This window comes from Ochotona princeps, chromosome 5 (assembly GCF_030435755.1).
Source record: "Ochotona princeps isolate mOchPri1 chromosome 5, mOchPri1.hap1, whole genome shotgun sequence".
Lineage (NCBI taxonomy): Eukaryota > Metazoa > Chordata > Mammalia > Lagomorpha > Ochotonidae > Ochotona > Ochotona princeps.
In genome coordinates, this window is record NC_080836.1 from 77387120 (window position 1) to 77403021 (window position 15902).

The following is a 15902-nucleotide window of genomic DNA, read 5'->3' on the forward strand; positions in this document are numbered from 1 at the left end:
AGCTGAGATCACCTGCCCTAAGATTACTTCAAAAAGTTTGTAGAAATGTGTATAATAAAAAAAAAAAACTAAACGTGGATTTAAAATTTTGTACCAAAACAAATTTATCTTTATTAAAAAAACATCTTTTACTTATATTTGAATGGCAGAACAATGGAGAGGGAGACAGAGAGAGAGGTATTTTCTATCTGCTGGCTTCTTTCCTGAATGTCCATAGTAGCCAGGGATGGGCCCAGCCAAAGGCAGCAGACAGGAACTCGATCTGAATCTTCTACACGGGTAGCAGTGCCTAAAGAACTGTCCAGAGCTTGTGCATTAGTAGGAAGTCAGATTATAAACAAGAGCAGAACTTATAACTAGATAATAGAATAGATGCATCCCAAAGGCAGCTTAACCACTGCACCATAAAGCCTGCCCCTCTTTTTAATATACATGAAAGAGAAACAGGCAAGAGGCGGATACAGAGGGATCTTCTGTTTGTTGGTTCACTCCCAGATAACTGCTGGGCCATCCACCACAGCTGGAACTGTGCCAGGCCGATGCCAGAAATCTGATAGACAGTCCTCGTCTCCACATAGATTGCAGGGACCCAAGTACTTGACTGCCACTGTTGCTTCCCAGGGTGCTAATTACTAGGAAGCAGGAACAAACTTAGTTTTAATTTCCATTTTCCCACAAATTGTTTGAAGTATCCTTGCATTTTGTTCATCATAGAAGAAGGGGTGTGTGTGTGTGTGTGTGTGTTAGTTTTTGGTTGTCTTTTTCTAAAGGCATTTGTGGAGAAAAAAAAGACTTATTCTTAGAAAGGCCTACTTGCAAGGTTGGTCCTCTATTGGTATTTGGGAATTTTTATTTTGAGTGTTACTACCATTCCCTAATTGGTGACAGTAGTTTACTCTTTGTGCAAACAATATGATTTATGTTGAAATAGTCCTTTTTTAAATGAGTCTGGAACTTTGGATCATGTCAGGGAGAGAGGTTGCTGATGATACCATGTTCCCCCTCCACCTCCTCCAATAAAACTTTGGGTACTGAGTTTCTTAGATAACATTTCACATGTGTTGTCACAGTTTGTTTACTAGGAGTATTAATTGTGTCTTGTGACGTCATGGGGAGAAGACTCTTGGAAGCCTAAACTTGGTTTTGCTCACAGTTTGTTGTAGCTTCTACCTTTGCTGATTTTGATTTGTATTATTTTCCTTTAATGATTTGTATTTCTGATTTATTAATTTGAGCTGAATTCTGTTAGTCTTGGGGACTGCAAGTGTAGCCTCAGATTCAGGAACGTCCAAAAGAGGACTTTATGAAAATTTTAATCATTTCTTCACTGTGGTATCTTTTGATATAGGAAGGCTCAACAGAATTACAACTTGCTCTGTTGTGATCTGGACACCAAAAACAACATGTACAAGGAATAATGATTTTTGAAGATTATTTACTTTTGATAAAGGATTTGCTAAAATGTTGGAAACAAAAAGGGATTTCCTTAATCAATTTATTATGATTGAAATGAGAAATATGAATTTACATCAGATTTTAAGGGATATTTCTGTTAGATTTGACACTCTTTCCTTGGTGTTTTTTATAACAAACTTGTAGTGATACTCAGAACTGGGAGATGTGTCCTGAGAAATTTGTTGCCTGGGAAAGGGAGATTGTTGCTTCAGTAATTCAGTTATTTGCCCCATTACTGCAAGGTTCCTGTTTTGTTTATTTTAGATAGCTCATTTTGACACTTGGATAAACAGAAGGCAAACACACAAGTATAGCCAGAAATAGTCCCTGAACTTTATTCCAGGGTAAAGATAAGGCATTTAGACTTCTACAGTAAAGATAAAATTAAAACTACTGAAAAATAAGTTGTGTGGCTGTTGGATTGTTTAGATACAGAATGGTAGTGAAGGTTATAGAAGTTCTTGTGAATCAAAATCAGGGAAATTCGTATTCACCTACAGAAACTGCTTTTAAGAGACAAATTAGGGATGTGACTCTAACTCAGTAAAGCACTTCTATAACATGAATGAAAAATATTTAAATTTCTTGAATTGTGGTGTTCTGTTCAGCTTATACTGTGTCTTGCCCTTTCAAAAGTTGACTTATTGAGGTATTTCATATGTTTATAAACTGTGCAATTTGATGGGATTTTGTAATTGTACATGCTCAACATAGTAAGTATTACAGTAGATTTTCATCATCTTTCAAAGTTTCCATATGCCTAGTATACTGTTTTCCATAGGCTTGGAATCATGTGTTTTGTTTTTGTTTTAATCTCCAGTCTCTCTCTTTTTCTCTCTCTCTCTCTCTCTCTCAGATTCACTCTATTTATTTGAAAAGCAGAGCTTTAGAGGAGGAGGCAACAGAAAAAGGTCTTACATCTGTTGTGGGATGCCAGTGCTGTAGGCAGTGGCTTAACCTACTACTCCATCACACTGGCCCCTAATCTCCATGTCTTACATAATTTATGTCAAAAAATGGAATTCTTTTATTATTTGTGGAATCGAGCTTGAACTTACGACAATCTCTTATGCATATTGTTAAATCTTGCACAATGCTTAGTGTCATAATACAGATATACTAGAAATTAAATCAACATTATTATATGTTCACTATTTGCACTAGTGATGACTATTGAATATCATTGAAAATTACAAAGATCATCATTAGCGATCGTCTGGTTCTCAGCATCTGGCACCTCTGTAGACATTTTTTGAAGGATTTGATTTTAATGTAGGCATTTTTAACTTGATTAAAAACTTCGTAACTAATTTATTTTGTGTTTATAGGCATTCTCAGAAAACTGGTTGGCCAGCTAAATTTCAGAGACTTATTTCAAATGAATTAAAACAATCACAAAATTATGTCATTTTTAAAGACATAAATATGAGTAAGTTTGATTTAATTTAAAAAGATTTTATAGGGCTCGGTGGCGTGGCCTAGTGGCTAAGGTCCTCGCCTTGATCCCATATGGCCGCTGGTTCTAATCCCGGCAGCTCCACTTCCTCTCTATCTTTCCTCCTCTCAGTATATCTGACTTTGTAATAAAAATAAAATAAATCTTTAAAAAAAAAAGATTTTATAGAGGATTTTTTTTCATACATTCCCCAGGTTTTATTTTGAATGATGAATTAAATTAGCATATTATACAGTATAGGGCTTGTAGAGCAAGATTAAATAGTTGTATGCCTACATTTCTTTAGGGGAAGTTGGCTTTGCTGAATATTTGTGGTTAAAGAGAGAAATAAAGGAGACAAGTAGATTGTGAGGATAAAGTAAATGATTGGATATTTTTGTCTCATTTCTGTCACTGTATATTGCAATGTTACAACTGTAGAATGCTTATAAATCTACATCTAGTGAGTGGAATAGGCATTGAATAATGATGGCATTTGTGCTTTTGTCTATACATAAATTATTGGCAAATTAGTAAGAAATATCAGTCCATGTCTTTCTGGACATAGAATTTGGATTTTGGTGTGCTACCAAATAGTAAATTCTTTTTCTTTAATAGATTAGACTATACCGTTTATCTCCTTGAAGTTATTTGAATGATATAGCTGTAAGAACTTACTCTCTCCACCTATATCCCTCAGAAGCATCCCTACCAAGTTTGTCTTAAAAAAATTCATTATTTATGTGAAGGCAGAGTAGCATATTGAGATGGAGAGACAGAAAGATTTTTTTCACCTGCTGGTTCACTCCCTAAATGATCAGAGCAGCTGGCTCTGAGCCAAGTTGAGGTCAGGCGCTGGGAACACCTTTCAGATCTCCAACATGGGTAACAGAATCTCAAATACTTAGGTCCTCATCTGCTGCTTCCTGTGCGCATGATCAGGGAGCTGGATCAGAAGCTGAGTGACAGGACTTGAACTTGGCATTCCAACATAGAACATGGGTGTTCCAAGCAGTGGTTTACCCTGGTGTGCCACAACGCCCTCCCTTTTTACCCAGCTATTTTATACCTGAATTTTCTTGCTCTGAAATTCATTTGTTTCATAACGTGTTCTCAGAAGTCCCTTCTTTTTATTTATTAACATTTTCTTAAAGATTTATTTATTTTTATCGAAAAGGCAAATTTTCAGAGAGAAGCAGATACACAGAGAAAGATCTTCTGTCCAATAGTTCACTCCCCAAGTGGCTGCAATGGCCGAAGCTGAGCTGATCCAAAGTCAGGAGCCAGGAGCTTCTTCCAAGTCTCCCACGTAGGTGCAAGGTCCCAAAGCTTTGGGCCACCCTCTGCTGCTTTCCCAGGCCACAAGCAGCTGAGACACAAACCTGCATCCATGTGGGATCCTGGCACACGCAAGGCAAGGTTTTAGTCACTGAACCATCATGCTGGGCCCACATTTATGTATTTTTATTTGAATGACATCTTATATAGAGAAAGGAGGAGAGATAGAGAGAAATTTTCTTTCTGCTGGTTCATTTCCCATTTGTCTCAATAGCCAGAATTGGGCCGGTCAAAGCCAGGAGCTTCTCCTGGATTTCCCATGTGCGTGTAGGGATCCAAGACCTTGAGCCATCCTCTGCTTTTTTCCCATGACTTATTTAGCAGGGAGCTGGATACAAAGTGGAGCAAGTGAGGGATTAGCCTGTTATGTCACCATGCCAGCTCAGAAATTTTTAATTTTAATGTAAGAGATTTACCAATCATTTTATTCATGTACCATGCCTTTAAAAAGAAATATTACACTTGAGATTACCTAGATTTTGCTTATCATTTAGGAATTTTGCGGTTTTTCATGATTTAAGTCTGTGGTCCATTTGAATTAATGTTCATGAAAGATGTAAGGTCTTTATACATATATTTATTGCAAGTGAGTTGCTAATTATTCTAGTATTGTTTGTTGAAGGTATTATATTTTCTCCATTATGTTGCCTTTCTTCCGTTGTGGAAGATAAGTTGACTGTGTTATTGAGTTTGTTTCTGGTTTCTCTGTTCTGTTCAGTGTCAGTGTCAGTTGTGCTTAACCTCCAACATTGTTCCAGGTCTCCTTGAGTATTGTGTGTTGGTTAATCTATACCTTTTGCTTTTCCATATAGATTTTATTTTTAAAAAATTACATGCTATACATTTGAAAGCAGGAGAGAGAAACAGACCCAGAAAGGCAGTCAGATTTTTTCTCCAAAGGCTCACAACTGAGGCTGGGCCAGGCCAAAGCTAGAAGCCAAGATCACAGTTGGGACTCCTACATGGGTGGTAGGGTCCCAATTACTCAAACCATTGCCTGCTGCTTCCCGGGGTGACATCAGAAGGAAACTAAAGTAAAAAACAGAATCAGAACTTGAATCCACGCACTTCAGTAGAATGTAGACATTCCAGGTTGCATCTTATTCACTGCAACACACCTATTCTTATATAAATATTAGAGTCAGTTGGCCAATGTCAATGAAATAACCTAACTAGGAATTTAATTGGAATTACATTAAAGCTATAATTTGATTGGCATTACATTAAACCTGTTATAGATCAAGTTGGGAAGAAATGATAACTTGGCAATACATCTATTTAGTTCATCTTTATAGTTTTTCTCAAATTTGTTAAACACATTTTGTTACATTTATACTTATTTCATTATTTCAGTTTTCTATTGTGTTAGTATGTTTTAAACTCTTCTAAATATGCATTGTAGAATAGCTCTATACTTTGTAAAAGAGAAGTTTCTCCTTGAAGGTGTTGTTAATTTACTTTCATTTGTTTGAAGGGCAGAGAGACAGATTCCACTTAACAGTGGAGGACTGAGCTAGGCCCAAACTAGGAGACTAGGAGAATTTAGCCCAAGTTTCTCATATATGTGACACAACCTGTTGCTTGAGCTGTCATGTACTACTTTCCAGGGTGCATATTAACAGGAGGTTGAAGTCAAGAGTGGAGCTGATATTCAAGTCCAGATACTATATAGTTGAGGGACATTAGATTCTTTCAAGTTTGGGGTAATAAAAATAGAGTCATACAGGGACATCCTAAGTGATGTAATAACTGCTAAGCCTAATGCCTTCTCTGTATAGCTCTAAATGTTTTTGTTTTGTTTTGTTTTGTTTTTTGAGGAAATTAAACAAACTTTAACCCTGAATTTCATGAACTGCATGCATTTCTTCAAAAATGCAAACTCAGAAAACTCACATGCAAAGAAAAAGTTTAAGTAGTCATGTGTGTTTATAAAATTAAGTTCATTTAAAATATTTCCTCCCAGAGACAATGGAAGGCTTAAATAGTCATTTAAAGAAGAATTAAAAAGCACAATAGCATGTTCTTTCAGAAAACACAGAAGAGGTCTGGGTGATATAGTGGGTTAAGCTGTGGCTTTGCAACACTAGCATTCCATATCCAGGTGGTTATTCAAGTGTTGGCCCCTGTACTTGCAGTCCCTGTTGCCTATATAGGAAAGTTGGATGGAGTTCCAGTTTTCTGGCTTCGTTCTGGCCCAACTCGCTGTTGTGAACATTTGAGAAGTAAACTAGCCTCTCGCTTTGTCTTTGTCACTTTGCTTTCAAAATAAATAAATAAATAAATCCTTAAAAAGCAAAAACAAGAGCCCAATGTGCGGGACCAACTTTGTGGTATCCCTGTTAATCTACCATCTCCAATGCTGGCATCCCATATGGGCGCCAATTCGAGTCCTGCTGTTCTACTTTTTTTTTTTTTTAAAGATTTATTCATTTTATTACAGCCAGATATACAGAGAGGAGGAGAGACTGAGAGGAAGATCTTCCGTCCATGATTCACTCCCCATGTGAGCCGCAACGGGCCGATGCGCGCCAATCCGAAGCCAGGAACCTGGAACCTCCTCCGGGTCTCCCACGCGGGTGCAGTGTCCCAATGCATTGGGCCGTCCTCAACTGCTTTCCCAGGCCACAAGCAGGGAGCTGGATGGGAAGTGGAGCTGCCGGGATTAGAACTGGTGCCCATATGGGATCCCGGTGCGTTGAAGGCAAGGACTTCAGCCATTAGGCCAGGCCGCCGGGCCCTGCTGTTCTACTTCTAACACACTTCTCTGCTAATATGCTTGGCAAAGTAGCACAAAAAGGCCTACGTATTTGGGCACCAGTCTCCACAGTTGGAGACCTGGATAGAGTTCCATGCTCGACTTTTTGGACCTGCCCAGCTCTCGTGGTAGCAACCAATTGCTGAGTAATCTAGCAAAAGGAAAAATCTCTCTCATTCTTTCTCTCCCTCTCTAATTCTGCCTTTCAAATAAATAAATTTTAATATATTAGCTAATATAAGAAAAAAATTAAAAGGTATGGTTCTAATTAAATATAGATAAAAAACCCTTTAAATATATATATATCAAATCCAGAAAAACAATACTTAGTCTAAATGATAAAGATTTTTCTTTATTGATCTCTTCCTTAATTTGTCTGCCTTCTTTTCTTCTGCTTACTTTGAATTAGATTGGCTCTTTCTCTGTTTCATAATATTGAAGTCCATTTTTGAAATTTAGACATACAGGATATGATTAATTAACTAATTAGTACTTGTTCAATAACTATTGACATCTTGTGATTTTAAAATTTAGTTTAAAATTAAATATATAAAATCCATTTTTTCCAGAAAAAAAAGTTCTGTGAGTTTTGACAAGTACCCAGTTATGTAGCTAACACCCCAATGGAACTAAAGAATGATTCTACCACCTACAAGTTCCCTTTTACTGTACTGTAATTGTCTCCTTTCTTTCATGCCCACTAAACCATTGGCAACCACTGAACTGTTTACTATCCCTGTATTTTTACTTTTCTAAAAATGTTGGGTAACTTTTTGGGTCTTGCTTTTTAACTTGGTGTAATGTGTTAGGTTCATCCATGTTGTTGCACATGTTAGTAGTTGAGTAGTTTTTATTGCAAGTGGTATTTGATTATCCACTTTTTCATTTGGACAGTTTTTTAGAGGGACAATTGAGAAATTTCAAGATTGAGTCATTACCGACAGAGCCATCAGCATCATTTTTATAAAGCTATAACTGTGGACATAGACTATTACATTTGGGTCAATACCTAGATTGGGATTACTGGGCCAAATGATAAAGCATATTTTATAAATGATATAGTTTATTTATAAGAAGCTATCAAACTCTTCCATATTGGCTGATCATGTTTTCACCATTATTTTGTGTGTGTGTGTGTGTGTGGGGGGGTATGTTTATGATTTCTTAGGCCATGATTCCATAGTGCAAGTCAACTTGAAAGGCAGAGCAACAGGAAGAAGGAGAGAGAGAAAGAGAGAGAATCTTCCATATACTGGTTCACTTCCTAAATGGCTGCAGAAGCCAATTGAATGTGAGGCTAAAAGCAGAAGGCAGAGACTCTATTCTGCTCTTGTGTGTGTGTGTGGCAGGGCCCCAAGTTCTTGAATCATCCACTGGCTTACAAGGCACATTAGCAGGACACTAGATCAGAGGCAGAGGAGCTAGGAGTAGAACTGACACTCTATGGGATGCTGTAATTACAGGTACCCTAACTTACTGTGCTACAATGCTGGTCTCCATTACGGCTTTTTTTTTTTTTTTTGCGGCTTCATTTTTAATAATCAGAAAGTAGAAAGTACTTAAATAACCATCAGTTTGTAAAAGTTAGGGGCTGGCATCATGGCTTAGAATCCTAAGCCTCCATCTGCAGTGCCAGCATCCCATATGGGTGCCAGTTCTAGTCCCAGCGGCTCTGCTTCTGATCCAGCTGCCTGCTAATGCACCTCAGAAAGCAATGGAGGATTGGTCAACTGCTTGCATCCTTAGACCTAAGTGGTAACAGAAACCCAACTACTTGAGCCATCACCTGTATTGGCTGAATACTGGAATTGAGAGGGGAGCTGAGACTGAAGCCCAAATATGCTGATATGAGCCCGTCCCCATGATATCTATTTTCTTCATTTCTTCTGTCTCTCATGAAAGCAAATAAATAGTGATTTTCAGGATATGCACTACGTTGAATTTGGAGAATTTAGTAGGAAAATTTTAGTGCTATTGAGGTAAGAACATGGTTTTACATTATGTTTTATAAAGATTATCCTAAAATTTATAATTGTCTTATTTCCTGTATTTACAGCTTCCCAGAATCAAGAACGGCTATGTGCATTTAAAGATCCATATCAGCAGGACCTTGGGATAGGAGAGAGTCGTATCTCTCATGAAAATGGGACAATACTGTGCTCGAAAGGTAGCACTTGCTATGGTCTTTGGGAGAAGTCAAAAGGGGACATAAATCTTGTGAAACAAGGTAAGTAATACTTTTCTTACTTTAAATGTCTTTGTGTTTCATACAATTGAAGTTTGTCTGAAAATGACATGGAAATATAAAATTCTCTTCAGAAAAGTTGTAAATTTAGAAGTAAATATTTACATATGCACACAAACCCACATGTACCTGTGCATACCCTCGCTTTGTAAAGGAAAATTTATTTGTGGATTATTTTAATAACATTTATTATTATAATGCTAATACATATTCATTATATGAAGTTTGGGGAATCTGGAAGACTGTAATGAAGAAAACAGAAGTCTTCAATCATATACTCAAAAAGTATTTTTTTCTACATTAGTTTAATCTCCTTTAAGTGTGTTTTCTACATTACTTCCATGTTAACATGTATAGGTATTTTATTTTTTCCCAGCTTTAATTATATCATGAGTATTTTATTATTTCTTTAGACATTCCATGAACTCATTTTTAACCTTTCCTTAATATTTCATTTTATACATATATCAGTTTATTTGCACATTGATTTGTTTTTACATCCTATCATCTTAGATTTTTATTCTAATACATAGTGCTTTGGTGGACAACTTTGAATATGAATCTTTAGTTGATCTGATTGTTTCCTTAACATCAATTTCTTGATGTAAACTTTTTGGCTTAATAGAATATGAATTTTTAAAAATTTTTTTATAAAAATTACCATATGATTTTCTACAAATACTATTCATTTACATCTATTCCAGTACTGTATGAAAATGTCTCTATTACAGAATCCTTGCTATGATTATATATTATTGTTTTCTAAAACTAGAACAATTTAATTGGCTTGGGCAAAAATAAAACCTTACTATTGCTTTAATCTTAATGATGCAGTTAAGTGTTTTAGTAATGCGTTATTTTGCCCTACAATGTACCTATTATATCCTTTGCAGTTTTTTCTGTTTTATAAATTGATTTACAAGACTCTCTTAAATGTGTTCACTGTGTCACATTTATTGCAGTTACTTGTTTGTTTTGTTTTTAGTTTTTTCCTGTTTTTCCCCTGACTTTTTTGTATTCATGCTGATTTGTAGGATGTTGGTCTCACATTGGAGATCCGCAAGAGTGTCATTTTGAAGAATGTGTAGTAACTACCACCCCTCCCTCAATTCAGAATGGAACATACCGTTTCTGCTGCTGTAGCACAGATTTGTGTAATGTCAACTTCACTGAGAATTTTCCACCTCCTGACACAACACCACTCAGTAAGTAACTTTTTTTCTTATAATTCTTTTCTCTAAAGATTTGTAAAATCTGAAGCATTCGAGAGTGAGAGGGAGAGTTCTAGTGTCATAAATGATAAATAGTCAACACTAAAATACAGAAGAGATATACACCAGGACATGCAAGGTAGCAGTAATTATCAGATTAGTTTGTATCAGGATATAGTACTTTCCAACTTCTGTGGAGGGGAATTTGGCAATGTTAAAAAAGCCACTTGGATGACATTGTAGCAAAGCTGGCAGAGTCACTCCCTGCCTGTCATGCCATACAGGTGCTGTTTATGTAACAGCTATTTCACTTCCCACCAAGCTCCCTGTTAATGGCCAGCAGAAGATGGCTCATGTGTTTGTGTTCATTCCACCCATGTGGGAAACCCAGATTAAGCTTTTGGCACCTGACTTCGATTAGTTCAGGTCAGCTCTGGATGTTGCAGCCATTTGAGGAGCAAGTCAGCAGATGGAAGATTCTTTTTTTTTTTAATTTTTATTTTTGAAATTTATCATACAGTTCTGAATAGTCTGGGATTGCCCTTCCCCTAATTTCCACCCCTCTGATTACAATTCCATCAGTCTGCTATTGAAGTGCACCCTGACAGTTCTGGTACAGGCAATGACAGTCCATCATCCCATTGTTTGGATATATCCAACACTTTCATTGGGAGTCCGTTTTTTGTTTAGAAGCAGAAATGCATGTTGCATTGTGTCTTCACTTCTGGATATGGTAGTCTCCATTACTCTACCACTACACATTCCAGTTTTTATGATGAATTTCTTTTATTAGCAGATGGAAGATTCTTTCTCTCGCTCCTTCTCTATAAATATGCCTTTCAAGTAAAAATAAAATAAATCTTTAAAAAATATTTGTAATGAGATTTATGGACTTATGTACTTAAACTAATTATAAAGGGAACGAGATAATTAAGTAGGCCAGGCAGGCAAAAATCTCTCTGATTTTTATTTTAATTATTTATTGTTTGAAAGTCAGAGTCACAGAGTAAGAAAATTCTTCTATCTGCTGATTCCTCCCCAAATGACTGTAGCTGCTGGGGCTGAGCTAGGCCAAAGCTTGGAGCCTGGAACCGCATATCGGTTTCCCATGTGGGTGGCAGAGATCAAAATACTTGAGACATCTTCTGCTGCTTTCCCAGGCATATTTTCAGGAAGCTGGATCAGAAGTGGAGAGGTTGGTTGTCAAATCATGGCTTAAATGCAATACCATTGTTGTCGTCGGCAGCTCAGCAGCTGGGCCACAACACTGGTCGCCACCATTTTTTTTAGAGGTTTATGCATTTATGTGAAAGGCAGAGTTATTGAGAAAATAGAAGAGTGAACAATTTTAATTAAATTAATTTAATGTTGGAGGTTCTTAGATGAAAGTAAGGCTAAAAAGAAAAAAAAAAACAAAACAAAGAAGAAAGAAGAAAGAAAGGCTATAAATATAGAATACTTGTTATATTTGAAAAATTACCACTTTTTGAATGTCACCCACATTTTACAAATGTATGCATACACGCAGTCTTCTATCTGTTGACTTACTCCCTACAGACCTGCAGCAGCTGGGGCTAAGCCACAAGCTGAAGCTGGGAGCCAGGTATTCTCTCTGGCCTTGTCAGGGCCTAAGTACTTGAGCTGTTATCCTGCTGCCTCCTATGGTGAGCATCAGCTGGAAGCAGAAATCATAAACAGACCCAGTACTCAATCCCAGTGCTTCTGATGTGGCTTCATCACTTCGCCAGTCACTCACTCCTAGACTACTTTAGTTTCTATTATTCATTAATTTGTTGGTTGGGTCAAATCGATGAGTAACAAAGATTGAATTACGTCTAAACCCAGGTTTTAGAAGTCATGTTCTAGTTTGTTCAGTGTGGTTAAGATTAGAAATTCTAATTTCCAGTGTCTGGCAACAAATGTCTTTTATCTCATACCAAGCTAGAAAAGAAAGCCTACCTTCAAAGAAGCTGACATTGGCATAGAGCCAAAAATAAGTTATGAATTCTTGCGAATTTGTAGTAATTTTTCAGGTTTTGCTACTTCTATTAGAACATTAAAATGATTGGATGGACAGAAATGTGGATGGCTAAGTCTGTGCTTATTTAGAAGCAAATTAAAGTAATTTGTTGGGAGAGGCTTGTTAAAAATATTAGGAGGATAAGAAAAATACAGGAAAGTACATATCCTTTAGGAGAATGTTAACTCTTTGATAACCTAGTAATAAGATTGCATTTCTGTCACATTGATCAGATAGTTGTCATTCTAGAATTTTGCTGGCTCTACATTGTTGAATGCCAATCCTATATCCCATATATACCTACTTACTTACCTATCTTGAACCTCTCTCTTCAGAAGATAACCATTTTCTTCACATTGATGTTTTGAAAGTTGGCATTATTTTCCTGACAAAATAGGACCTGCTTAATTAGCCTGTTTTTAACTGACAAACTCAGTGGAAGGTGGTTTTGTTTTGTTTTGTTGTTTTGTTTTAATAAAAGCCTGGTACAAAGTGCAAGTGCTAGAAATATGAGCAAAATTGGAAGCATTTACAGAAATAACTTCCATGTCCTTTTTTCCAACAACTGCAACTTTTGTTTTAGGATTTCCAATCCCATGTAATTTTCTCTTCTTGCCTTAATTGTGCCTCATTCCCTTGTAACATGCTGTCTAATTCACAACTATTTTCTGCATCAAAAAATTATTATTCATCTAGTAAATAGTGATTGTAGATGTGATAGTAAGTATCCTTCTAGTAAGTGGTGATTTCAGATGGGAACATACTATAAAAAAATGAAGATATGGGTATAAGTATCTTCAGAAACAGCTTGAAACCAGCTATGATTTAAGTAAGAACAGCCTTTAAGATAATGTTTTTTTTTAATTTATTTTATTGTATTGTTGTTGACAATCTTTACATAGTTAATTACTTTAAAAAAAAAAGGTTCAGGGGGTATAGGGAAGTGGGTAATACTACTATGTCCATATTGTTTCCATCATGTATCTGAGGTAAAGGGGGATATTGAGGGAGAAGCCCCACCCGGTTTCCCGCCCACCCCAAGTCCTGGATGTGGGGCATGCTCTGAGATATTTGCTCAAGTGGTTTTAATAGTTCTCCAGTTATGAATCGCTGCCAGTTTCGCTCGATGAGGTCGTCCACTGATTGATATGGTCCATCATAAAGTCTCCGTTTGCCCCATATTTCGCTGCCAACATATAGCTGAGATGAATGATTGACCTGTTCTGTCTTCTGTCTTTTCTTGGTTAGAGTTCTGAGCCCAGCAGTTCGATTGGGGAGATCTCCAAAGAAACTTTGAAGTATTCCCAGACCAGATTCTTGTATGTTCTGGCAAGCACAGGGCCCGGCACAGTCCATCACCCCGATCGGCTGGTGTTTTCAATTGCTGGGTTGGTTCTATTTTCAGCCCCAACTTCCACTGGAACCAATGGGTGTTGCAGTCCAGTCTGGTTCTGCCCAGCACATACTCGGCCCTTACATCAACCAGTGGGAGCTGCAGCCTAGTCGGGGCAACCCACAATAACCCCCACCAGACCCACCCCCTACCCTGATTTGCCAGTGTGTGTAGCAGTAGACCAGTCTGTCCCCCATCCCATTTGGCTCTTGTACTTGTCAATGGGTATTAAAGCTTAGTTCCATCTCACCAACTCAACCATCCAGCCCTCACGGATGTTGTTGAGTGCCTCTCTGTCTAGCCACCCCAGCCCCCGTCCTAGTTTTCATGCCCTCCCACGGGAGTAGTGACCCAAGAAGGGGGAACCCATTTTTTCCCTCCCAGGTCTTTCTCAATCCCGGTTTATGCACTCTTTAGATGGTTCTGTGATTTGACTTGACAGAATTAGTCCCCAGTGCCAGCTTCTGCCAGCTGATGCTGCAGCTAAGCCCAAACATCCCTCACCCACTCTAATTTATGCTTGCACCAACAGGAATAATCAGCCCAGCCTGGCTTTTCCCTAATCTAGTCCTCATTCAGTGCACAGGCGTTGCAGCCTTGCTTAGTCTGGTCTGTCCCCATCCCAGCCCATGCTCTCCAGTGGGAGTAGCTGTCCGGTGAACGGACCAGCCCCTTAATCCCCCAGCCAACTCTGCTCCTCCATTCCTGGTTCTCACGTGTGCTGGTTGGGTGCTGCAGTCAAATCCAGTACAGGCAACCTCACCCTGGCATTCCATAATGTGTACTGGTTTTGCCACAACCAAACCCGGCTCAACCCACACTCTGTTCTGGTGTTTGGATTTGCCAGTGGATGACATGAACTGATTCAGCCTGGTCTGCCCCTGACCCATGCCAAATGTGTGCCAGTGGGAAACTTTCCATGGCCTATTCTGGACTGGTTCCTATCATGCTTCTTGCGCTTACCTGCAGGGACTGTGTCCTGCCAGAGGAGTTGCCCAGGCTCCTCCATCAGAACCCCTCCCAATGCCAGATTTTGCGCATACCAGGGGGTCCTTGAGCCAACCCTACTCAGTTCACCTCCTGTCTTAGCAGGAACTGTGGCTTTTCCAGGCTGGCTTTCACCCCATTCCAGTTCTTGTTGTTGGATGTTTCAGCCCAGCCATGGCTTGTCCATACCCACATACAGCTCATACATGGCTCAGTCGGGGGTTGAGACCCAGCCTAGTCAGTCCCACATCTACCCTGGTTCTCCATGACACCAGATGGTGTTGGGGTCTGAACTGGCCTGGTGCATCCAATCCCAGCCCACACTAGTGCCTTGAGTGACTACAACTGTTTCCTAGATAGAACGCAGCCCCCATTCCAGCACACGCGCCCCTTGGTGGAACTTCAACCCAGTTAGGGTGTCCCCTTACCTCCCCAATTGGGCCTGTTCCCAGCCGTAAATCGTGTACCTGCCCGTGGTTGCTCTGAGGACCAGTAGGTGTAAGAGCCTAGCTCGGTATGACCTGTGCTCAATGCTGGTTTCTAGTTTTGCTTGTAGGCTAAGGTTTGCTCAGTCCTGCCGAGTACATTCCGTTCCATTACCAGTTTACACATTTTGGAGCTACTATGCCCTGCTTTTCCGACCCCCAGATCTGGACCACATGTTCACCAGCGAGAGCTATGACTCACCAAGGGAGTTTCCCAAGTTCCTCCACTTGATCCACTCCCAGACCCAGTTCACATACATGCCATTGGGTTTTAGGCCAGTGCCTGGCGTACTCTGGCCTTCCATTTGGCCTTGTATGAGCTGGTGAATGTTGCAGCCCGGCCCACCCCACAGCCTATTCAGGATGTACATTTGGGTGCTGCTGCTTTGCTCAGTCCAGACTGTTGCGGGTCCCTTTACTTGTGATTGATGGCAGGCTCCTTGGCCACACCTAGCTTAGTCCATAACCACCCAAACTTTTAGGTTTACCAGTGGGGCTAAACTTTCTACAGGGTGTGGCCCACACATCCTGCACAGAATCTACCCCAGGATAAGGTTCTAGAGTGCTAGTTAATATTA

At 38.9% G+C, this 15902-nt stretch overlaps 1 protein-coding gene across 1 annotated transcript in view; it reads left to right on the forward strand.

Moving 5' to 3' along the window:
• The window catches only part of BMPR2 (bone morphogenetic protein receptor type 2), a 108784-nt gene that overhangs the window by 49568 nt on the left and 43314 nt on the right, over positions 1-15902 (forward strand). The window contains exons 2-3 of the mRNA XM_058664865.1: positions 9040-9210; positions 10263-10433. Coding sequence (XP_058520848.1) covers positions 9040-9210; positions 10263-10433 — 342 coding nt within the window. The remainder of the gene's footprint in view (positions 1-9039; positions 9211-10262; positions 10434-15902) is intronic.